At 34.8% G+C, this 25,043-nt stretch overlaps 1 protein-coding gene across 2 annotated transcripts in view; it reads left to right on the top strand.

Moving 5' to 3' along the window:
• TAF2 (TATA-box binding protein associated factor 2) overlaps positions 1-25,043 on the top strand; it is an 82,699-nt gene that overhangs the window by 22,601 nt on the left and 35,055 nt on the right. For both annotated transcript variants that reach the window (XM_006140058.3, XM_014586104.2), the window contains exons 10-19: positions 1,389-1,474; positions 4,122-4,257; positions 5,240-5,394; positions 6,357-6,471; positions 6,811-6,920; positions 10,581-10,646; positions 13,541-13,793; positions 15,602-15,742; positions 17,050-17,160; positions 24,161-24,354. In XM_006140058.3, coding sequence (XP_006140120.1) covers positions 1,389-1,474; positions 4,122-4,257; positions 5,240-5,394; positions 6,357-6,471; positions 6,811-6,920; positions 10,581-10,646; positions 13,541-13,793; positions 15,602-15,742; positions 17,050-17,160; positions 24,161-24,354 — 1,367 coding nt within the window. The remainder of the gene's footprint in view (positions 1-1,388; positions 1,475-4,121; positions 4,258-5,239; positions 5,395-6,356; positions 6,472-6,810; positions 6,921-10,580; positions 10,647-13,540; positions 13,794-15,601; positions 15,743-17,049; positions 17,161-24,160; positions 24,355-25,043) is intronic.

Genomic DNA, 25,043 nt, shown 5'->3' with positions numbered 1-25,043 from the left:
CTGCTGAAATGGAAACTACTTTTCTGAGAAAGACTAATGGACTATTTTATTAATTTCTATTGTATATGTTGGGCCCTAAAGGTTTTTATTTTCCTGTGGAAGAGAATATTTAAGCTCCCTAAACATCACATTGGTCGCTAGATATATCCTATCTTCTCATAGTCATTTATAATTTTGCTCCCTAAATTTGTTTAACTTTATAACTTTGATTAGTCTTTCCAAGATTCCTCTGTGTAAGGAGGCCAGAAGTAGTAGCTGTATGGAGGATTGTGAAACATATATAAATATGCATGATGGTTTGCATATGGTAACTGCTTATTATATGCTGGCTGGGCTTTGAATGCATTGTTGTTTTCTGTCATTGTTACATTGTTTTCTATTATTTAAAGATTTGCCCATAAATATTAAACCCAGCTGTATTTCGCCAAGCCCTTTCTGGTCATGTGCATTCATGTTGTAATTGTGTCATGCTTAGCTTCTTCCTTCTCAGGTGGATAAAATTTCAGCCTTTAATGTTGTCATTTAACAGATACCATTTCTTCCCTTTCCTCATTTTATATGTTTGTTACTCAAGTAGAAAACACAAGCCAAAATTAATTTTTAAAGTCTAGGTATCTATTAAACTATTAAAGGTTTTATACATCTAGAACTAAGCTTATTCTTTATTTCAGAAACTGAAAGAAGATTTAAAAATACAATAGTTACAATGCGGCAGTCACTCTTATAAGCATTTAATGAATACTTTATTCTAACTGCTCTGTTATTATCCCAGTTTTACAGATGAGGAAACCGAGGCATATTAGAGTTTAATATTTGGTTCAAGGACACGACTGGTAATTAGTAGATCTAGGATTCAAATCCGGCTTCCAGCAACTTTACACTGTTTACTAGTTTTCTCTGACACATTTGGATTATTTAAATGTCTCGTGCAGTTGTTGTGCCGTTGTCTTTTTTTGACCCATTAAACTTTTTTTTTTAACTTTGATTTATGTCATTTTAGAGAAGACTGAAGAAGTTTTAAAATGATCTTTGATAAAAGTTTTCCTCATTTTCTTTTCCTTTCCTAAATCCCCAGAGAAGCAACATGCACAGAAGGAAATAAACTTGGAGGACAGGTCAGGGAGATTAGATAAGCCATAAGAAAAAGTTGCTAGGTCATTGACCAGCCTAAAGTCACAAAGTAGAGAAAGCTTTTTGGCTCTTATCATTCAACCAGCTGTACAGTCTACAATTTTTTTTTTATGAAAAATATAAACTGCTCTCAATACATTTCATTTATTTTAAGAAACTTACATTCTGATTGCAGGAAATGAGAACTCAGTGGTTTAGTTCTAAGTCTGGTGTATAAAAATTTTTTTCACTGACTCCTATTTCTATATCTTTTTTAGGAGCTAGACAAAATAGTGGCATATGAACTGAAAACTGGTGGAGTTTTACTACATCCTATATTTGGTGGAGGAAAAGAGAAGGATAAGTATGTTTATTGTTCAGAGATGATACTATAAGCCTTGTTTCATGGAATCACTGTTATAGGGGCATCCATGTGTTTTGAGGCCTTTGCAAGGCCAAAGGAGTAATGACAGTATGTGAAAATATTAAGCCACTAACTGTGGTGGTATTCTCATTACTCCATTCATTGCTTCACTGTGCTTTTTCCATTTGTCGACTATAAATGGATTTAAGCTTCAAAAGAAGACTTTATTAAGTCTAAGATACTTTCAGTATCAAGACATCCTACCTGTAGCTATTTACTCGGATATACACCTATCCAGACGTCTATTTTTTCCTTTTTTTTTTTCCCTCTTTTCTTTTTCTACCTTTTTTCCCTCCCTCCTTTCTCTCCCCTTGTTTCTAGCAAGTTACTATAAATATGATAGCTACTTACAAAAAATGATGCTGACAGGGGTTCTTACTTTTTCTGATGTTCATAGATTCCCTAAGGGAATATGGATTACATTGGATAGAAGAATTTTTCTCTTATTTTCATTAGCCATTAATTGGAATCTATTTCCTTCAGTTAGAAATGTGGCTGACAGGTAAACAATACCTGTGATTTTGTCAGTAGTAGAAATTATGGGTATTTTCCTGTCACATTATATTGTTAGCAGACATCTTACAAGTTTCCTCTGTACTCATCATGACCTCAAAATTACTGCAGTGGCCTATCATTAGTTCTTGTTATTTAATGCATTAATAAACAATGTACATGTGTTATCATATCATCTTTTAAAATTTTGATAATTGTGTTATAATGGGTTTATTTGGAATCCTGTGTAGGCATTTAAAAGCAGTTTCTCACATAGAATTAACCAGACTGGTCAAAGTGTTCAAAGTCATAATAAAGGTTAAGAAACTTAAAAATGATAGAACAGTAGCCCTTTGTTGCACTATGGTTACTGAGACAAGATTAAGAATTTGGAGTTAGTCACACTTGAGTTTTTATTGTTATTAATTTTGTGAACTAAGAACATTGTACAGCATTTCTGGATGTATGTATGTATCTGTTTATTTCAGTGTGTAAAGTGACAGTGATGAACCATCTTAACCAGGTTGGTTGTGAGGATTACTTGAGGTTAAGCTTTATATCTAGTAAGCGTTCACTCGAGAAGCAGTAGTTTCTTTTATTTCCTTTTCCTGACTGCCTGCTGGGCAGTTTCCCAGGATTTAATTACAGCATTTCCATTGTGTGTAAATATTTACACTAAATGCTTTACCTTGGTCCTGTCCATTTATTTAGCTTTTATGTTTAATTTTTTAGATGTATTTTAAAATACATCTTCTTCAAAGAAATTTAAACAATTTAGGGCATGTATATAGAGGCAACACAAATGAGTTTTTCAAGCCACCAGGGCTGGAGTTTGAGCCACAATCAGCCATGTGGGATCTGGCTCCCTTAACCACCAGGCTAGGGCTTGGCTTGCCAAGTATTTTATTTATTTATTTTTTCTATAGGGCACATGCACTCACCAGAAAGACAGACAGAGAGACAGAAAGTGAGAAGTCACCTCCTAGGGGGGTTGGCTGCTGCAGTCTCTTCCTCTCCGTTCTCCTCTTAGAATCTTGGATACACACACACATGGCATGAGTTTAAGCCACCGGATCTGGAACTCAAACTGTGGTCGACTACATGGGAGTCCAGTGATATAGCCATTACACCAACTGCTGGTCCCCTGACACATATTTTAATACCGTCTCTTGCAGATTAGATTTCCATGAGAATTTTGGAAGGAATACCATCATTCAAGCCACATCAGCACTCATGCATTAATTGTGACAGTATAATGTGGTATCTCATTTTTGAAGGGTAATTTGTTAATACTAGTCATAATTTTAGAATGGGTAATTTTTAGATCCAGTATTTCTGCTTCTAGGTAGGTGATCATAGAGATATTCCAGACATTTATTATACAGAAATAATTGCTCATGTGTAAAAAGATATTGCCCATAGAACCATTTGGAATAGTGAAAAATTATGAGCAATGTTCATAAATGTTGTAAATATTATTTATAAAACTATTTTTTTCTTAATTTTTTGTTCTTTTTACCATATCAAAACATTTTAATATTTACATAGTCATTCTGGTCTTTACACACTCTGGATTTTATATTTTTCCTTAGGAAAATTTATTTCACCCCCAAATTACAAAACTTTTTTCTTCATTTTCTTCTAGTAATTTTGTATTTGTTTTTGGTTGACTTATATATATAAAATCCAGCTCATATATACTTTTGTACATGTTTTAACACTGAGGTATTTATTAGAATTGCACTGATTATATTGATGGGGTTGGGAGAATTGAAATATTTACAGTAGTGTCTACTCACCCAATGTGACATGTTTCTCTGTATTCGGGTTTACCTTTGTGTCCTTCAGTAAGACTTCATTATTATCTTCCTTTTAAGTTCATTATTATTGTGTTGTCAGAAAAGTCATGACTTTTTTTTTCTATGAAAAAAATCTATCATGGTTTTTCCAAAAACCTAATAAATGTTTCTTAATACTAAGGAAACTAGGTATTGCCATGAAGATTTTGATGTGTATTCTTGATGCGGCTATAAAATTTATTGTTTACTTAATAGTCAAATTTGTTATATTAAGTAAATGTTCTTATTTTTCTTAGCCCAGCATCCCATCTGCATTTTTCAATAAAGCATCCACATACACTTTCCTGGGAGTACTACACTATGTTTCAGTGTAAAGCGCACCTTGTGATGAGATTGATTGAAAATAGGATCAGTATGGAATTTATGCTACAAGTAAGTATTAAAGTTAAGAACTTAAGAAAAAGGTCTATTCTGTATGTGTATAATTTGAATGCTTTACTGTACAAAGGGAGTCATGGCATCTGAGTTTATAGTTTTGTTTGTCTACTAAATAACGTGCTTTTTATTTGCCTTTTTTCTCAGATGTAGAGTGGATTTAAGTATCTGACCCACTTAACACACAATTATTATGCAGTTAATATTAGAATGTGGGTATGAAAGTAAAACCTGTTTAAGCATATGATGTTGTGTTCTGCATTACTTAGAATATTAAGGATGACAGCCATTTAGATCTTTTCAATAGAAAAAAGGAAAGCCAATCTGAGCTATGTTTATTTTCACCATTGCTAAATTTTGTATTTATTTGTCCAAGTTTTGATGTAAGTAGTTGTACTACATTGAGTTACAGAAACTAGGTTCATTATATATGTTCAGCAGTTTTCCCACTTACCATTTTTAGAGGTAGTTGAAAGTAACTTACTCTCTTTTAAAAGTCATTTTAAGTTTGCCCTAAGTAAGTCTCTTTAACCTTTCTGTCCTTCGCCATGCCTTTAAAATGAAGAATAGAAATATCATATAAGACATAGTCCATAAAGAGCCACTCAACTTTTTGGAGCAGTATAAATCTTAATGAATATTCTTAACTTTCTTTTAGTTTCTATGTAAACTAATAGCATAATAAATTATAGACATTATATATTGTTCTTAGTATAACTTATAATAAATAGTTCTTTGTTCAGTACATCACTGAGTAATATTTATACAAACAATGTTTTTATATTGTTTAAATCTCTGCGTGTTTATATTAGTATTCTTAAACAAGAACAATCTGTGTAATAACATGTGAATTATTAACTTCTATAATTGACTATTATAAAGTTATAATGCAAAGTGACTATAGTGTACAATTGAAAGCAATATCTCATGTGAATGACAGTATGTTATGTGTTACTAAATGACAGTTTTATCCTTCCAGGTTTTCAATAAACTGCTAAGTCTGGCCAGTACTGCTTCATCTCAGAAGTTCCAGTCACATATGTGGAGTCAGATGTTGGTTTCCACATCTGGCTTTTTAAAATCCATTTCAAATGTCTCTGGCAAAGACATCCAGCCTTTAATAAAGCAATGGGTGTATCCTTTTCACTAGCAGTTCAGCAGAGTGGGGAAGGGAGTAAGGTATGTGTGTAAGGAGAATAAGACAGAGGAAGAGGAATTTTGGGGACTAAAAAGAGTATTTACTTGATCTTTCTTTCTTTCTTTTTTTTTTTTTTTTTTTTTAAAAAAAAGAGAGGCTATTGTTATAGAGTATGTGTGCACCCTGGAAAGACAGAGACAGAGAGACAGAAAATAAGAAATCACCCCCCAGGAGGGATGACCACTTCGCAGTCCCTTCTCCTCCATTCTCCTTTCGGGATCTTGGACACACATGCACATGCACCCGGTGTTAAGCCGCCAGATCCAGGACTCAAACCGCAGTCTACTACATGTGAGTCCAGAGACATAACCATTATGCCATCTGCTGGTCCCCTTAACTTGATATTTCTTTGAAAAAAGTATAAGACCATGAACTGTGAATCATTTCCTAAGGTGCCTACTAATTATTGAGATACATACACACATACATTTATTTTTATAAAATTTGACACATATTAATGTAATTCTTAGTACATGAATAAGGAAATATTGGTAGGGAAATATAAGTAATTCACCAGACAGATCTGAAGGATTACTTGTAAGATGCAATGTTCTGGTAGCTTTTAGATGTGGTTAGAGGTTGGCATAACTTGAGTGGTGTCTTGGATTTTGCAATTTTTTGCATTTTTCATTTCAAAACTTATATTGAGAATCCAATAAAGTGGTTTTGCTTTATTCAAAACACAAATTTCTTAATGTTTCAGAAATTTTGTTTAGATCTGAGGAAACATTTTCCAGAAGAATTTTGAATACTTTGCCACCTGTTTCACAATGAAACATGCTCTTGAGCTTTGAACTGGTGGGAGTATATTAGAGAATTAGTAATACTGTAATGAATAACTTATTTTGTTCAGGACATATTCATTTTGGTATATAAAATTTCCTTTACAATTCTTCAGAGACCAGAGTGGAGTGGTAAAATTTTATGGAAGCTTTGCATTTAATAGAAAACGAAATGTTTTGGAATTAGAAATAAAACAAGATTATACATCTCCTGGAACTCAGAAATACGTGGTAAGTATTTTTTCCAACATTGCCTTTTGCACTCCCCAAGTTCAATATAGGAGGGGCTCAGGGATGGGGGTCACAGATGAATAGATTTGTGAGATTTTGTTTGTCGTGAATGAATTGGGAAAACACCAACTGTCAGTGAAGGGAAGAGAAGACAAATGGGGATTTCAGGGGACTCAGGTTCTCGCAATTCCACCCTTCTTTGGCACCAATTGTGTCTCTGTGTACACATTTTATATAGTATTTTACATTTGGATATTCCTATCTGTACATGTACGCATATGTATTGATATTTTTCTAGCACTGCCTTTGAATAGTTTTTTTTTTAATTTGTTTTTTAAGGGACCACTTAAAGTGACAGTGCAGGAATTAGATGGATCCTTCAATCATACATTACAAATTGAAGAAAACAGCCTTAAGCATGATATACCTTGTCATTCCAAAAGCAGAAGGTAGGCATTGATTTATAACCATAAACTGCGGGTTAATATACAAGTATTGCAGCTTAAAATGCCAAAATGCAAATCTTGTTGTATGTCCAATTTTTTAGATATAGAATATGTTATCCATATCTTTCTTTCCCTGTTTTACTTCAAGCTAGCATTACCAAACATTGTTTATTTGCCTGCTGCTCTTAATGACCTTTTTTTATTTATCTTTAGAATTAAATAATTAATTTTCAACGCTTAGGTTTGAGAATCCTTACTTATGGAGAAGAAGTTGGAGGGGGTTTAGAATGGAAGTTTGAGTTTATGGAGCCAGGAAAAATTCAAGGCAAATAACTTAGGTTCATTCTTTTGTTTTCATTTCATTATTATTTTTTATTTGACATAATATTGGGTAGTTAGAAAAGTCATGACACATTTTTGCCTAGAAAAATACATCATGACTTTTCTGACAACCCAATAAATATATATACTTTTGGGAGACAGTGATTTTTTAATACATGAATACAGTGTGTAATGATCATATCATAGCATAGCTATCATTTATCATTACTTTGTGTTGGGGGCATTCAAAATTCCCTTCTAGCTATTCTGAAACACACAAATTATTAGCTGTTGTTGCCCTATTGTGCTATAGAACGATGGGAATAAAATTTATTTCTTATATCTAACTGTAATTTTGTATTCCTTGACCAACATTTCACTATCACTCCCCTGCCACCTTGCTTCCCAGCCTCTAATAACCACTATTCTACTCTTGAGGTCAACTTCTTCAGTTCCCACAAATGAATGAGAACTTGTATTTCTGTAACCTGGCATATTTCACTTAATAATATCCTGCAGACTTATTCTCATTGCCTTGAATAACAGGTTTTCATCTTTAATGGCAATTGCATACACATACATACACAGACACTGTATTTTCTTCATGCATTCTTCTGTTGGTGGAATTTAGATTGATTCCATATCTTGATTATTGTGAATAGTGCTGTAATGTTATAAATGTGCAGATAACTCTATGACATACTATGGTTTCCTCTCATCTGGATATATGCATAGTAAGGAGATTGCTGCATCAGATGATAGTTCTAGTTTTCGTTCTTTGAGGAACCTCCATATTCTTTTCCATAATTATTTGTGTTTCCACTCACAGTGTATAAACATGCTCTCTTCTCTGCATCCTCACTAATATTAATTATTTTTTTTCTATTTGAGAATAGCCATTCTAACTAGGGTGAGATGACATCTCATTGTGGTTTTGATTTGTAGCTCCAGGATGATTAGTGATGTTGAACATTTTTTTCATATACTTGGCCATTCATATTCTTTTAGAATGGTCTAATCAGATCACTTGCCCATTTTTAAATCTATATTTTTGTTGTTTTGCTGCTAAGTTGTTTGAGTTCCTTTTATATTTTGTATATTAATTCCTTGTCAAATATAGTTTGCAAATATTCTTTCCCATTCTGTAGGTTGCATTTTAGCTTTGTTAATTTAGCTTTTAAGTTTGAAATAATCCCAACTGTCTATTTTTGCTTTTGTTGCCTGGGCTTTTGAGGTCTTATTCAAAAAACTGTGCCTAGACCAATGTCCTGAAGTATTTCCCCTGTGTTTTCTTCTAGTAGTTTTATAGTTTTGGGTGTTCATTTAAGTCTTTAATACATTTTGAGTTGATTTTTATAAATGATGAGATGTGAAGGTCTCGTTTCATCCTTCTGGATATAGATACCTTCATTTTCCCAGCACCATTTATTTATTTATTTATTTATTTATTTTTGCCACAGGTTGTGTGCGCTTGTCAGAGTGAGACAGTGAGAGGAAACGTGAGAAATCACCCCCCAGGGTAGATGGCCATGCCACAGTTCCTTCTCTTTCATCCTTCTGCTGGGATTTTTGGGGATTCTTGCACATGTACCTGGCATGATTTTCAAGCCACCAGGTCCAGGACTCGAACCATAGTTGGCCATATGGGAGTCCAGCACCTTAACTACCTTGCCACTTGCTGCCAACTCCCCCCCTCCCCAGCACCATTTATTGAAGAGACTTCTTTTCCTAATGAGTGTTCTTGGTGCCTTTGTTGAAAATTAGTTGGCTATGTATATGTGGATTTATCTCTAGGTTCTCTATTTTGGCTCATACAACTGTGTGTCTTTTTTATGCCAATATCACACTATTTTAATTACTATAGTTTCATAGTATATTTTGAATTCAGTTAGTGTAATGCCTCCAGGTTTGTTGTTTTTGCTCAGGATTACTTTTGCTATTCAGTCTTTTGTTATTCCATAAAAACTTTATGACTTTTTTTTTTTAAATCTAGCTCTGTAAAGAACACTGTCAGTGTTTTTGTTTTGATTGCTTACAGTAAATCTCTAGATTGCTTTGGGTACTGTGGGCATTTTAATGATATTAGTCTCATTGAATTAATGTCTACTCGAAATGTGATGACTGATGGAAGGAGCTGAGAAATCTCGAAAAACACATCTTATTTACTGTGTCTTTGCCTCTTTGTATTACCCTAACTACAAAATATTCTTGGTATCTTTCAAAGGCAAATAGCCACCTTACTTTAAAAGGTTCTAGGAGTTCACCTTTTATTTAATGTAGTATTCCTTTCCATTTGTTTAATTTAGCATTTAGGGTGTACTCTGGATAGAGAAAGATGAGAACATGTGTGTTTGTTGCTGAAGGAATGTGCTGTAAGATCAGCATTACATTATAAGAATGGACATCCTATAGTCATGGTTACATTTATTAAAGAGTCCTTCTCAGACAGATAAGACCACAGACAGATACAAGTGTTGATATTACAGGCCTTCAGGAAACTTGATTCTGAAATCTTCCTATAATCATCATAATCTTTCTTACTCTGAGAAAGTTTGATTTTTTTTTTTCAATTCAGAATAAAATCCTCATTTCTTTTTGAAAAGTCCTTTTCAACTTGGAAATTGAGAATATCTGATTGCTACCCTTCTCTTAACATTTCCTCAGGTCATTTTCTCTATACTTGCAGCATGTCATTTGTGTATTGTTTGGTGTGAGGAACATGGGAAGACTTTGTTCTCTATTCTTACTTTTATTTGCCCTTCCCCCAATTTTTAGTGTATTATCCCATAGATTTTGTGATACAGGAGTAATTTATGTAGAACAGTTGCTTTTGTTTTTGCTTATCTGAAACCTTGTGAATATTAATTAGTTTTCAATGTTAATACACTTTAAGATGTTTTAATCACTTCATTTCACATAGAACAGAGACTTGCACATGAAGCACACATTTGAGAATTATATGTGAAAAATCTTCTTTCAGGCTGGTTATTTTTCTATTGCTATAAAGGATTTCTTTTTTTTTTTTTGATAAATCCACTTACCTTTTCTATATAAAATTGCACCTGCCAGTTTTTAGAACTGTATATCTTTTGACATTAACTATTATATGTGACTACTGTTTTTTAAACTTTGTTCAGAAAAAGATTTTGGTATTTACTTTGTTCCCTCCAGTTTAAAATAAATAGGTTTTGTTGTGTGTAAATTTTAATACATTTGATATCCATCCTTCCTTGGGGTATCTTTTATGTTTTGTGAAATCTTTTATTTGAACTTTAATTGTTCTTATCTACACTTAGAATAGGTAATTTCACAATTTTCAATTGTATTTTTTCTTAAATGTAGAAATAAGAAGAAAAAAATCCCTCTAATGAATGGAGAAGAAGTAGACATGGATCTTTCTGCAATGGAGTAAGTTAGTTACTTAAATTTAAAGATATGTTTTTTTTCTGTGTTCTAACTAATCTCATTTGTTATATGTGCTTTTAAAGCTTTTTTATTTTTTTTTTTTTGAGAGGTTTTTGCTATAGGGTGCATGAACTCTCCAGAAAGATAGAGAAACTGAAAGCAAGAAATAACCCTCCAAGAGGGATGGCCACGCCGCAATCCCTTCTCCATTCTCCTCTCGAGATCTTGGGCATGCACACACACGTGTCTGGCTTGAGTTTAAGCCATCAGGTCCAGGACTCAAACCGCAGTCAACTACATGGGAGTCCAGCGACATAGCCATTATGCCAACTGCTAGTCTCTGTTTTTAAAGCTTTTTAAAGGCAGTAGAAATTCTATATTAAAACAAGTTTTATATGAATGTAATATACCTAATCAAAGCAATAAAGATAAATCTGGATTAGCTTAGGTGCAGTTAAGAGAAATGTTGTATTGTGTGAGTGGGCATGGCCTTGACTAGGCAACTCTTTTCTCTCTTGCTGGCCTCTAGAGTATTGCTTCTCTAACTGTAACGTGCATATGAATCACTTGGGGATCTTTTTAAAATGCAGTTGCTGATCTGGTACTTTACTATGGGGCTTGATAGTTTGCATTTCTTTTTTTTTTTTTTTTAAGGAATTGATTTATATAATTTTATCCATTATTATTTTTAATTTGACCTGAGGGAAACAAAAAGAGAGGGAAAGTGAGGAAGCATACCATTATTATTTTTAATTTGACCTGAGGGAAACAGAAAGAGAGGGAAAGTGAGCAAGCAAACTGTCAGGTCCAGGGCTCAAACCACAGTCAGTCATGTGGACGGCCATGTGTGCATACAGTGCCTTAACTACATGCCACCTGCAAGCCCCAATAGTTTGTATTTCTAATGAGCTCAAGTTCCAGAGCACCTTGAGACACTTTGTTTGCAAAACATAGTTTAAAACTGTTGCCTAGACTTTATGTGGAAATATTTAATAATAAGGCTTTTTTTTTTTTAAGTTTATTTATTTCTTCTGTGAGAGAGAGAAACACAGAGAGAATGAGAGACAAGCACCCCCCAGCCGGGTCTTCATGCTGTAATCCATGCTGCAATCCATCCGCAGTTTTTTCTAGCCCAGATTATGAGCATTCACTTTAATGTGCAAAGAAGGGTTCTAGGACATAAACTAGGGATCCCACATGGGTCCAACTCTTATTGCTCCGCTGCCTGGCTCCTAATACTGTTTCATTTTTAAACAGGGTATATCTCAAATTTTCTTTTTTTGTCCATCTATCCTGTGCCTGTATGTTTTTTATAAAACATCTGTGGTTATTTACTAATTTAGTTGCCTAATGATCACTAATATTTGTATACACATTATGTTCACTCACCTTTTATGATCAGTGTTAATTTTAATTTTTCTGTAGCAAGTAACTTGCCTATAGTAAACACCCAGTAGTGTTTGTTGAATTGAATTAATATTATGGGTAGTATTCATTTGATGAAAGTGTTTACAAAGACTAGATTATTTAAGATGGGCTTGTTGACTTTGATAAATACAGGAGATAACTTTTTTATTTTAAGAGAGATTTTTGCTTTAGGGTGCATGCACATACCAGAGAGACAGTGAGAGGCAGAGAGACAGAAAGCAAGAAATCAGTCCCTGGGGGATGGCCATATGCAATTCTTTCTCCTTCATTCTCCTCTTGGGATTTTGAACACCCATGCACTGGCACCTGGCATGAGTTTTTGTTTGTTTTTGGAGAGATTTTTGCTATAGCTTGCCAGAGAGACAGGAAACCAGAAATCACTCCCTAGAGGGAATAGCCACACCACAGTCTCTTCTCTTCCATTCTTCTCTCAGGATATTGGGCATGCACACCACATGCCTGGTGTGAGCTTTAACCTGCCCAGTCCGGGACTCAAACTGTGGTTGACTGTGGGAATCCAGCAATGTAACCATTATGCCATCTGCTGGTCCCCTAGCATGAATTTTAAGCCACTGGGTCCAGGACTTGAATGATGACCATGTGGGAATTCAGCGATGTGACCATCACACCATCTGCTGGTCTGATGAATACAGAAGATAAATTTTTGATATGCTTTTGAACTATGATTTAAGAACTCAGTGTTAGAAAAAAGGTGATCATGAGTTTAGCATTTTTAAAAAGTATTAAAAAACAGCTAAATAATTTAGTAACTTAGTAAATAAATAAATAAATGATAGTAAATGAATAAATGTTAGTAAATAAATACTTTAATTTCTTAGCTGCAAATTGATTTTTAGTGAAGGGTAGTATTTATGCCATAATCAATTATTAGGCCATAGTAGCTTATAGGAAGAAATATTCTCTCATTAATCTTTTTCACATCACATTACCACAAATCAAAATTCCCAAAGTAATATATTCAGATGCAAATGAAGGGTCTAGTAACCTTTGTGACAGCTATTTTCTTGTCCTTAAATATCTTTTTAGCAGGACCAGCAGGTGGTGTGTTGGTTAAAGTCCTGGACTCTCCTATGGCTGATTATAGTTTCCAGTCCCCAGCCTGGTGGCTTTGGCTTGCTTTCTCTCTGTCTGTCTCTGTTGAGAGCATGTGCCCTATTGCAAAATTGGAAAATAATAATAAATAAAAATTTCAAAAAGATCTTTTTAGCCCAATAGGGCACATGCACTTGATATAGATTAGAATTGTCAGAAAGTCAAAAATTATCAAAGACGAGTAATTTGTCAGTATAAATTACATTCTTAAAAAATGACTACAGTAAGACTCTAGGTAGTCTTAAACATATCTAAAAGAATTTGGTTACTGGTTGCTTTACTTTTTATTTTCTAAATATATTGACATGTAAGCTTTAAAAATTAAATAAATTTTTAAAAATTCTGTTTTCTTTCAGTGCTGATTCTCCTTTGCTGTGGATAAGGATAGATCCAGATATGTCAGTACTGAGGAAGGTAGAATTTGAGCAAGCTGACTTTATGTGGCAATATCAGCTTCGATATGAGAGAGATGTTGTTGCACAGCAGGAGTCCATTTTGGCTTTGGAAAAATTCCCCACTCCAGCATCTCGGCTCGCACTTACTGATATATTAGAACAAGAGCAGTGTTTCTACCGAGTGAGAATGTCAGCTTGCTTCTGCCTTGCAAAGGTGAGATTGTGTATAGCAGAAAGAAAACAAGGTGACTATATATGTATTCTTTTTCATCTCTGAAAATGAGTTAAAATATTCCGTAGTCTTTAAATTTACTTGGTAGCTGGTCCTTTTAAAACTTTTGCCAGTACTTTCATTTTAGTCAATCAGGACTGATTTGAAAGAATCATGTTTTGGCCTGAGAATAGACATACCCAAATTTTATTTATTTATTTTTTTTTAGAGATTTTGCACGTGCACTTGCTCGAAGGACAGACAGAAAGCAAGAAATAACCTCCCAGGGGAGATGGCCACAAGGCAATCCGTTCTCCATTCTTCTCTCAGGACCGTGAGCCGCACCTGCAGTAGGTGTGTGCGCGCGCACACACACACCCACACACACACACACACCCAGCATAAGTTTAAGCCACTGGGTCTAGCATTCAAACTGCGGTTGACTACGTTGGGAGTCTAGCAATGTAACCATTATGCCAGCTACAGGTCCCAACACGAAAATTTTTAATTGTCAAATGGAACTCAGATTATAAAGTTAAAGAGAATTTTTACCATTTTAAGTTGTCTACCACATTTTTAAAGCAAAGAATTTCTTCGGTAACAAATTCTTTGATTTAAATGTTTACATTATGGTGCATGAAATGATCTTATTTTAATTATCCCACTGTGATAATTATTTAATGTCAGTTGGGATTAGTAAGAAACAGTGTTAGTGATAAGTCATTTTAAATAAGGCCCATAACTTAACATTCTAGAGAAGTTACTCTATTAAGAAAACTAAATATTTTTCTTGAGATGCAAAAACATCTGAAGGTAGAACAAATGAAAACCAGAAATGCACAGAGCACAGAACAAAATTTGGCCAGAAATATTGGTTTTCAGGTATTTGAAAAGTATCTTGATAATAGATTCATTCATATTTATGACTTTTACCTTCCTCACTGATAAATCCATTTGTCCAACATTTCAACAGGCTATAATGGTTTAGATTTGTTTGTTTTATCTTTAATGATAAGTGAATAGGTGAATTTCTAGGTATTCAGATATAATAGAAAACATAGTTTTTTTTAAATCATCTAAGTATGTAAATTCATCAACATTTCAACAGGCTATAATGGTTTAGATTTGTTTGTTTTATCTTTAATGATAAGTGAATAGGTGAATATATAAGTATTCAGATATAATAGAAAAACATGGTTTTTTTTAAATCATCTAAATATATAAATTCATTGCTTCTATAGAGTTCTTTGTGGTTCTTGCATGCTAAAATCTTAGCATATCCATAAAACTATAGAATATGGCTAACCATAATATTTTTCTTTTGAGGGATGTATTTTATATACCCTTGAAATAGCAATAGCAAGATAAGGATTTTTGTAAAGCATTCTTATAGATTAAATGGGCTTTGGGCTTTTTTTCAATATATTGAAAAACCTTATTTAAAATCCATGACAGTGTTTTTCATCTGATAAATTTAAAATACTAGAATTATTTTCTAAGTGAATAAAGATAAACTTATATAGACTAGGAAGGAGCCCTTTACAAGCATATTTTCTTTAAAAATTAAAGAATACTACAATTTAAAAATTGACTGTAGAAAAAATTATAAGTGCATGTAAGAATTTTATTGTAGAGTGAGTTTTTATAGTTTCTTGGAAATGGTAATAAAAAGCTAAATTGAAATTTCTAAGAATGAAATTGTTGAAACCTGATCCACTTAAAGTCTTGATAACTTTTAGAAAGTTATTTCATTTACTTAAAATGTGTTTGCAATGATGATGAAAATTACTTTGTCTTCTAATTACTTGTAGATTGCAAATTCAATGGTGAGCACATGGACAGGACCACCAGCCATGAAGTCACTCTTCACTAGAATGTTTTGCTGTAAAACTTGTCCAAACATTGTGAAAACAAACAACTTTATGAGCTTTCAAAGTTATTTTCTACAGAAGGTACAGTTTACTTCCAAATTTTCTTACTATTCTTTTATTTCGCAGTCTATATATTTCTCAGTTTAACTTGGAGACTGTCCAGGTAATTGGTATGTTTACTTCCCTGTGAGATACTGGCTTTGTTCCTTTTTTTTCACTTCTTAAGTATATTTTAAAAACTAATTAAGTGATGTGGTCTCTTCATTGAGTTTATGATCTATATGTAAATAACCCAACCTCCAATTAATACTCAAGTGAATGGGAATGACTAATTTGACTTTTTGATTCTTTACATGGGGGGAATGGAGATATGGGTAAGTCCTTTGGATAGCTGTCCTTCTAGAATGTAGACAGCACAACTGTATCAGAGATAATACCGCATAAAGCTTTAGTCTTAGTCCTAGCTCTGCTGTTTACTAGCAGTTTACACATTGATAATTTCTTTTTCTTTTTTGGGGGATGGGGGAGAGGCTTTTTGCTATAGGGCACATGTGCTCGCCAGAAAAACAGAGAGACAAAGAGACAGAAAATGAGAAATCACCACCTAGGGGGGATGGAGGTGTGGGTAAACCCTTGGGTAAGTGAGAAGACAGTCCAGATCTCCCCAGTTGTTAAGGATTACGATGTCCATACATCTGTAATTCTACATGGAGTTTAATTCACTTTGCTTTACTGCAAGCGTTATCACTGTTTTCAGTCATAGTTCTGCTTCCTTAGAAAAGTTGCCTATGAAAATTTGGAAAGGGGAAAGTTAGGCTAGATTTCAGATAATTTATCATTTTTCCTTAGTTTGAAGATTGGGTGGTACTTGAGAATCAACGTATTCTAGGACTGATACCACATGACTCTAGCCACTGTATCTTTTCATCCTAAAATGGTTGTGAGGAAATGAGGTTCCTGCTCAGGAAGCAGCTAACTAAAGACATCCGAGCTTAGTGTGTAGTTTTGATAGAATTAGGAATTAAACAGTGGTCTAATACTGAAAATCCATACCTTTTCCAGTGTATCACACAAACTAAATTCATGTAATTTACATTATGTATGCTTTCTTCAGGAAGTGAGGACCAAGCAACATGGCCTACAGAGTACATCCATTCATGCAGCTCTCACCTTGGTTTTCTCCTCCTCTGGTTTCCTACCCAGCTCTTAGCTTGGAATGCTTTTAGATATATGTTATTTTCTCAGTGGGAGGGTTGAGGGATGGGGGCTTAGGTTCCATGCTGATATCTGTCAGCTCAGAATAACCTTTTCTATGACAGTTTAATGAATTGCAGTAAAGGAGAGTTATGCTATGTGCTTAAATTTTTTTCTTTCTTTTTTTCCTGTAGACTATGCCAGTTGCAATGGCTTTATTAAGAGATGTTCATAATCTTTGTCCCAAAGAAGTCTTAACATTTATTTTAGACTTAATCAAGTACAATGATAACAGAAAAAATAAGGTAAGATATAATATTATAAAACTACCAGATATTTTGTTTTTAAAAAACTATTTAGTCTGTAAAATTATTGTTTAGTCCTTGATTTTGAGATAGAAACATGTAAAATGATTTATTAGAGTAGTCATTGTATGAAAATTAAGATTAATTGGTTTTTAAATGTTCTTTAAATGTCTTGTAATGTGAAGACAGTTATATTGCATTAGATTTTGGAGAGTCAGCTAAAACTAAGTTTGGTGAAGTCTGAGAGCTCAATTTTATTCTTACTCCTTTTTTACCAAATGATGACCAGAAATTTTTCATTTGGAATTAGCTTGTTCATTGATAAATTTTATCTTTTTCTTTCTTCCTTTTTTTTTTTTAAATTTTTTAAAGAGATTTTTGCTATAGTGTGCATGCACTCACTGGAGAGACAGAGAGACAGAAAGCAAGAAATCACTCCTCAGGAGGAATAGCCACACTATAGTCCCTTCTCCTCCATTCTCCTCTTGGAATTTTGGGCACACATGCACATGCACCTGGCATGAGATTTTTTTAAGCCGCCAGGTCCGAGACTTGAACTGCGGCTAACTACATGGGAGTCCAGTGACATAACCATTACACCATCTGCTGGTCCCATATTTTTCTTTTTCATTCATTGTGTGTTTTTATTCATTTAGTTAGCAAATAGCCATCCAATAAATAGGGTACCATGCTTCAAAAATTATTTCACCATACTTATTATCAGTTCAACATTTAATGAATGTTTTGGAAATATATACTATACTAGGCAGTGTACTGTGTTAATAGAAGGCAGAGATAGTTAATGTCTTCAGGAAGTTCATTTATGTAACATTTACTAAACATATAAACCAAGTCTGAACCTGGGCCCTCTGAGACTCAATCTAATAGAGGATTCAGACACGTAAACAGTTAACAGTCAGACATGATAACTATTGCAATGTAAGTATACACGGTTTCCTAGGGTAACTCAGAGATGTAGAGTCTCCTACCAAGCATAAGAAGGATTCAGGGAACTTTTGTGTAGAAGTAGTGATTTTCAAGCTATGTCATGAGGATGAATTGGACTTTACTAATATATTAGTAGGACCAGCCTAGGAAGGTCAGTCCAGTCAGAAGAAACAGCATATAAAGAGAGAAACTGGTAGGATAAGTCAAATTCATGAAGAGTTTTGTAAAATATTACAGTAGTAATAAAAAAAAAAGGTCACAGACTTGCTTTCAAAAAGGTGAAAAATTATAATGAAAGTCAAGTAGGCAAATTTTGACTCTTAAAATATTATTTAAACATTTTCAGCTTAAAAGATTCCTTAAAAATTGAAGCTTTAAGAAAATACATTATAGCTGATTCACCTTTTCTTGACATTTTTGAATACTGCTGATTCCATCTCTGTGATAGACTTTAAGAACGTGGTCTCAGGAACCAGCAGTTAGCATAATGACTATGTTGCTGGACTCCCATGTAATCAACCGCGGTTCGCGTCCCGGACCCGGTTGGCTTAAAACTCACGCCGGGCGCGTGTGCTTGCGTGCCCAAGCTCCTGAGAGGAGAATGGAGGAGAAGGGATTGCGCTGTGACCATCCCCCTGGGGGGTGATTTCTCGCTTTCTGTCTCTATGTCTCTCTCTGTCTGTCTGACGAGCGCACACGCCCTATAGCGAAAAAACCTCTCCAAAAAACAAAAAAGAAAGATTGAAAAAAAAAAAAAAGAAAGAAAAAGAACGTGGTCTCACCCCAGAGAAGGCTTATTAAGGACATAAGGTTTTAAGGATATCTTTAAGTTGCGTGGGTCCAACTTTTTTTAATGAGGACAGCTCACCTAGGCAGACCCATTCTAGGGATCATATGCTTCTTTTTTTCTTTTATTGTTTTGATTAAGTGCCCTAGATTTTTATCTAATGTAACACTAAATTAGAATAAAGCATTAGGTGAAATGTATGATTTTATCTGGTATTTTATGTCAGTACTTGTCTAAGTGGTTCTAGGGAAATTTTATTTAATGGACTGTGTGGCTATATTTCTCATTATTTCCCTTCAAAGTTCTTACATTTAGGACCACTGAGGTTTTTCTAGCTAACAGTCTTTAAGCTCTGTTGAATTACTTGTAGGAATCCATCAAATATGCCCGTAAGACATTATTATTTTAAGATGTTTTTGCCATAGAGTGCATGTACTTTGTTGGAGAGAGAGAAGCAGTGAGAGGGAAAGTGAGAAATCACGCCAAAGGGGATATGGCCACGCCTTGATCTTTTCTCCTCCATTCTCCTCCTAGAATCTTGGGCATGCATATACATGCTCCTGGAATGTTTTTTAAGCCACCAGATCCGTGACTCGACTTGCAGTTGGCCATGTGGGAGTCCAGTGATGTAACCACTATGCAATCTGCTGGCCCAAAAACATTATTATTTTTAAAATTACTGTATAATCCTTGATTTGCAATTTTTTAAGTTCACTGTTTTCCCTTTTTAGCTTTGTTACAGTTTTTTGTTGCTGTTGTAGTACTTTTTTATTATTATTATTAAAATAGCTGTTAGACCCTTCCTAAAATTGAAAAACTTTTTTCACGAGTTTTTTATTTATATGATAGTAGAGTCTCTTACTAATAACACTTAGTTCAAGGATTTTCATGAGGGTTCAGGCAGTGGCAGAGTGGTAACGCAACTAGACATATATGAAAAAGATTTGAGTGTACAGTTGGAACCTCACTGAAGAGACTGGACACATGCATGCATGCCTGTGATTCAGGCTAGCTGAGACTGGGTGGATTGGATCATGGCCAGAAGACCCTATTGGGTTGCCTGTTTTTTTCTTTCCCTCTCTTTGTCTACCTCATAGAAGGTATAAGTAAAGAATCTTTTTTAAACAAGAATTCAAATAGAAAACTACCACAAGAGGCTAAATGTATCATTTAGATCCGCTTCATAACAGGACTGAGTGCATAGAGCTTTAGGGGAGATTGTTTATATTTGCTGCTTTTGAAAGATTCAAGTTGGGGATTTTAGTACCAGTCTTACTAATCTGGTGAGTATACTATATGTCAAAAAATGTTTTCCTGGGAACCAGTAGTTAGCGTAATGGCTGTGTCACTGGACTGCCATGTAGTCGACCACGGTTCGTGTCCCAGACCCGGTGGCTTAAAACTCACGCCGGGCACGTGTGCGTGCATGCCCAAGATCCCGAGAGGAGAATGGAGGAGAAGGGATTGCGGCGTGACCATCCCCCCTGGGGGGTAATTTCTCACTTTCTGTCTCTCTGTATGTCTGGCGAGCGCACACGCCCTATAGCGAGAAAAAAAGAAAAAAAAATGTTTTCCTTATATGTAATATATAGGCCATAATCAATATACAAAATACTGGAAAATAGAAGACACCTTTTAGTTATTTTTCTCTAAACCAACACTTAAGAGTTCATTTATTAAATAAACATGAATGCTAGGTTTGAAAATATTAAGATGAATAGCTTAGGATCTTTCCATATACTTAGTCTGTGGTGAGAGAAACACACAAATGACTATTATATTAATAGAATGTGGTATTATTGGTAGTAGATTGCTTAGGCAGCTAAGAAATTGCTTAAATGGATTAACTCACATTAAATTTGGAGAAGCCAGAGGCTTCCTGAGGAATGTTGAATCTAGAGGTAACTAATTGTAGCATCACTTTCTGAACCATTGTCTGGCTAATACTTAAGAAATTCTTAGTTTTTGTATGTAAGAACTGTGTTTTAATACAAATAAATTGAGCACTACCCCGGGGAGAAAAAAGAAATCTTCAGTTTATCTTCTTCAGTCAGAAAACCCATAACAACTGGGACCAGCAGTTAGCGTGATGGCTATGTCGCTGGACTCCCACGTAGTTGACCGTGGTTCGAGTCCCAGACCCGGCGGCGTAAACTCACGCTGGGCGCGTGTGCGTGCGTATCCACGATCCTGAGAGGAGAGTGGAGGAGAAGGGATTGCGGCGTGGCTATCCCCCCTGGGGGGGTGATTTCTTGCTTTCTGTCTCTCTGTCTCTGTCTGGCAAGCACACGTGCCCTATAGCAAAAACCTCTCAAAAAAAAAAAAAGAAAAATTAAAAAAAAAAGAAAACCCATAACAACTTAATGTACTACGGTAACTAGTTTTGATTTGGAGGTAGAACAGATAACAGCATGGAGAGAAATTAGACCTAAGTTTTCTCTCCAAAACCATTTGATTTCCTTTGCTGTTACAAAAAATATTTGATTTCCTTTGCTCACTATTATAATTGGTCCAGTGCCTTCTGGACCTAACAGACATAATTTTAAATGAAAGTATTAATTACAAACTTTTTGTAAGAGTCTTTCCTCCCTGCTTAGGTTTGCTTTAGCCTTTGTAGTGTTTCTTTCTTCCTCTACATATGAAAGTCTTTTATTTAAAAAGATTAGGGGGCCAGTAGGTGGCATGGTGGTTAAGGACTGGACTCCCACATGGCTCAATATGGTTCAAGTCCTAGACCTAGTGGCTTGCTTTCTCACTGTCTGTTTCTCTCTCTCTCTCGCTCTCTCTCTCTCTGATCAAATTAAAAAATAATAACATAAAATTAAGTAAACAAAATAATTCTTTTTAAAAAAAAGTTTGAAGTTAGAATAGTGCCAAATCAGATTGAAATACAAAGACTCCGTACTATACTTATGTCAGTTCTCTTGTTCAGAGAGTATTATATAGAGTTAACTCCTAGTAGTCCCTTTATAGTACTTTTTACTTTGTACAGTGTTATTACTTAGCCTAATTCCTTTAAAACTTCTTATTCCATTGACTGAAAATGTTGGTCATTTCTTGTTAAGGGAAGGAAAATAAAATAGAGATCGAAAGTCTAAAATTACTCTGGCAGTATACTCTGGGAATTATGCTGTAAACTCATGCCACTCATCCATGTGGTGATCTTAATAGCATGCCATGCTGCTTCACACCTTGCCATTATGTCTGTTATCATTTAGGGTCTTTGTGAGGCACACATGGATAGTTTATTAAACTCTAAACTTCATTATTTTTGTAGAAAAACATATGACCTATTGTTTTGTTTAAGTTTCGAGAAAAGGTTAATCAGTTTTTGTTTTGCTTTGTTTTGGAGAGGTTTTTGCTATAGGGCGCTTGCACTCGCCAGAAAGACGGAGAGAGACAGAGAGACAGAAAGTGAGAAATCACCCACCCCCCCACCCCCTGGAGGATGGCCACACAGCAATCACTTATCCATTTTCTTCTTGGGATTTTGGGCAGGCACACACACGCGCCCGGCATGAATTTAAGCCGCTGGGTCTGGGACTCGAACTGGGAGTCCAGTGACATAGCCATTACGCCAACTACTGGTCCCGAGAAAAGGTTAATTAGTTTTTACAATTATTTGTTGTAAGTTGTTTCATAAGAGTAATCTCTAAATGGAAATGTGTGTGTGTGTGTGTGTATGTTTCCAGAGGAAACCCAATGAACTGCTTATTACAGAGATTAACTTTTAAATCATAAGAATTGTCTAAAAGCAAAATTTTATCCACAGTGTACATGCTGTGGGTATTTTTTCCTTTGTTTTATTTGTTTATTCTGTGCAATAATTTTTTTCAGGCCCCATATCTAAACAGAAAAGTAAGAAACTCTGTGTTATGTGTGTCAATGTGAGAGGTCCTGCCTCCACCTTATAAGTGTAAAGGGGAAGAGTACCCCCCCTTCCATTTCCTGGGCAGTTTGTGTTGCCACAGAATACTCCCAACACTGCAGATAGAATTTATTCACTTGCTCCATGTTTCAATTCCCAAGCCAGAGCAACTGATTTGCTGAGTTTAAATTAAGCCACACCTAGATTGTTTTTTTAATAAATTGCTCTTCAGGAAATTGACAGGAATATGGATTTAGAAATTTTTCTCCACAATTTTCTCTGCTTCTCTGGCTAGAATTTCTATTATTCATAGTTAAATCTCCTGTACCAGCCTTCTGATTTACTTATGCTTTCCCTGTTATTTTTTAAATTTGTCACTTTGCTCAAGATGTTGGGAAATTTCTTCAGTTTTGTTCATTTATTTGTTTTAGTTTATTCATTTCTTCCATGAGTGAGAGAGAGAGCGAGGGAGACAGTACATCCAACAGGGTCTCAACATGGTGATCCACTCTGAGTCTTCAGCATATCCCAGATTATGGGCAAGAATATGCCAGGTCTCCAGATTTGATGGGGAACCTTCCCATGTGGGTTGCCTTGCAGGGCATTGTGTTCTCCTGACATGACACTGTCTGTTTCTAGTTTATTGAGTTGTATATTCCAATTTTTTTAAAGAATTATTCACTTATTTATTTAATTCCATTTGTTACTGTTTTCTAACTTGACCAGAGAGAGACAGAAAGAAAGGGAAAGTGAGAAAGCAAGGCTCCAGGTCTGGGACCCAAACCGTAGTTGGCCACGTGGGAATCCAGCGCCTCCAACCACTGTGCCACCCGCTGGCCCCAAGTTTTATATTCCAGTTTAATTTTGCTCCTTATGTTCAGAATGTTTCTTTCTTTTAAAACATAATGTTATGTTACTGGCAGGTATATCACTAGTCATTTCTTAGATAATAATAATGATTTTTTTGTACCCTCCTGGACATCTTTTCCTTACAGTTTCTATTTCTTCCAATTTGCTTTTGTTACTTTTGTTGTGGTTTCTATTTTTTTATGTTGAGGCTTTCTTCAAATATCCAATGATTATTGGTTATATGTTTAAATACTAGAGCATTAATAGCTAACTGAAGCTCATTGTTACTGCAGGATTCACGGGCGGTGGTCTTCTTAAATAATCTGGCTAGGTTAGTATAAGGGAACTTTGCACATGGTATCTCTTCATTCAGTAAAGTAATGTATTACTGATGAGCAAATCTCTTTTACTATGTTTTCCAAAGTATGACTCTGCAAAGGACTGATTTGAATATTTACTAAATAACTTGTTTAAGTTATACATATTTTATTAATTTTTGATTAGAAGAGTGGACTTTGTTATTGTGTCTTAATGATTCATTTGCTTAGTTTTCAGATAACTATTATCGTGCAGAAATGATTGATGCCTTGGCCAACTCTGTTACACCTGCAGTCAGCGTGAATAATGAAGTTAGAACTTTGGATAACTTAAATCCTGATGTACGACTCATTCTTGAAGAAATTACCAGATTTTTGAATATGGAAAAACTTCTTCCAAGTTACAGACATACCATCACTGTCAGGTGTGATTGAATTCTTTACTTTATCTCTCATTTGTTTTTGTAACTATGAAGAAATTTATTCTCATGGGAAATTCAGGAGTAGTAAAAGGAAAAAACGTAAAATTCTCTATAATTTTGTCATTCACAAAAAAATTGTTAATACTTACAGGATGTCCTTCTTCACAATATTTAGAAAATATTGTCATCTGAAAAGTCATAACATGTTTTTATATGCCAAAATGTGTCATGACTTGGGAACCAGCAGTTAGTGTAATGGCTATGTCGCTGGACTCCCACGTAGTCGACCGTGGTTCGTGTCCCGGACCCGGTGGCTTAAAACTCACGCCGGGCGCGTGTGCGTGCGTGCCCAAGATCCCGAGAGGAGAATGGAGGAGAAGGGATTGCGGCGTGACCATCCCCCCTGGGGGGTGATTTCTCACTTTCTGTCTCTATGTCTCTCTCTGTCTGTCTGGCAAGCGCATGCGCCCTACAGTGAAAATCTCTCAAAAAAAAAAAAAATGTGTCATGACTTTTCCAATGACCCAGTATTACCTTCTATAAAAGTTAAATAAAATTTCCATTGTTTGAGATCATATCATATAAATAGTTTTTGTCTAACTATATCATGAACACATTCATATCATCAGAAATTCTTCATAAGCATTATATTTGAAGTCATAATATTCTATTCTATTATATATAGCATAAGT

Source organism: Tupaia chinensis, unplaced genomic scaffold, assembly GCF_000334495.1.
Source record: "Tupaia chinensis unplaced genomic scaffold, TupChi_1.0 Scaffold000017_1, whole genome shotgun sequence".
NCBI classification, from domain to species: Eukaryota; Metazoa; Chordata; class Mammalia; order Scandentia; family Tupaiidae; genus Tupaia; species Tupaia belangeri.
Note: the sequence above shows the minus strand (reverse complement) of the source record. Positions and strands in the feature narration are given on the sequence as shown.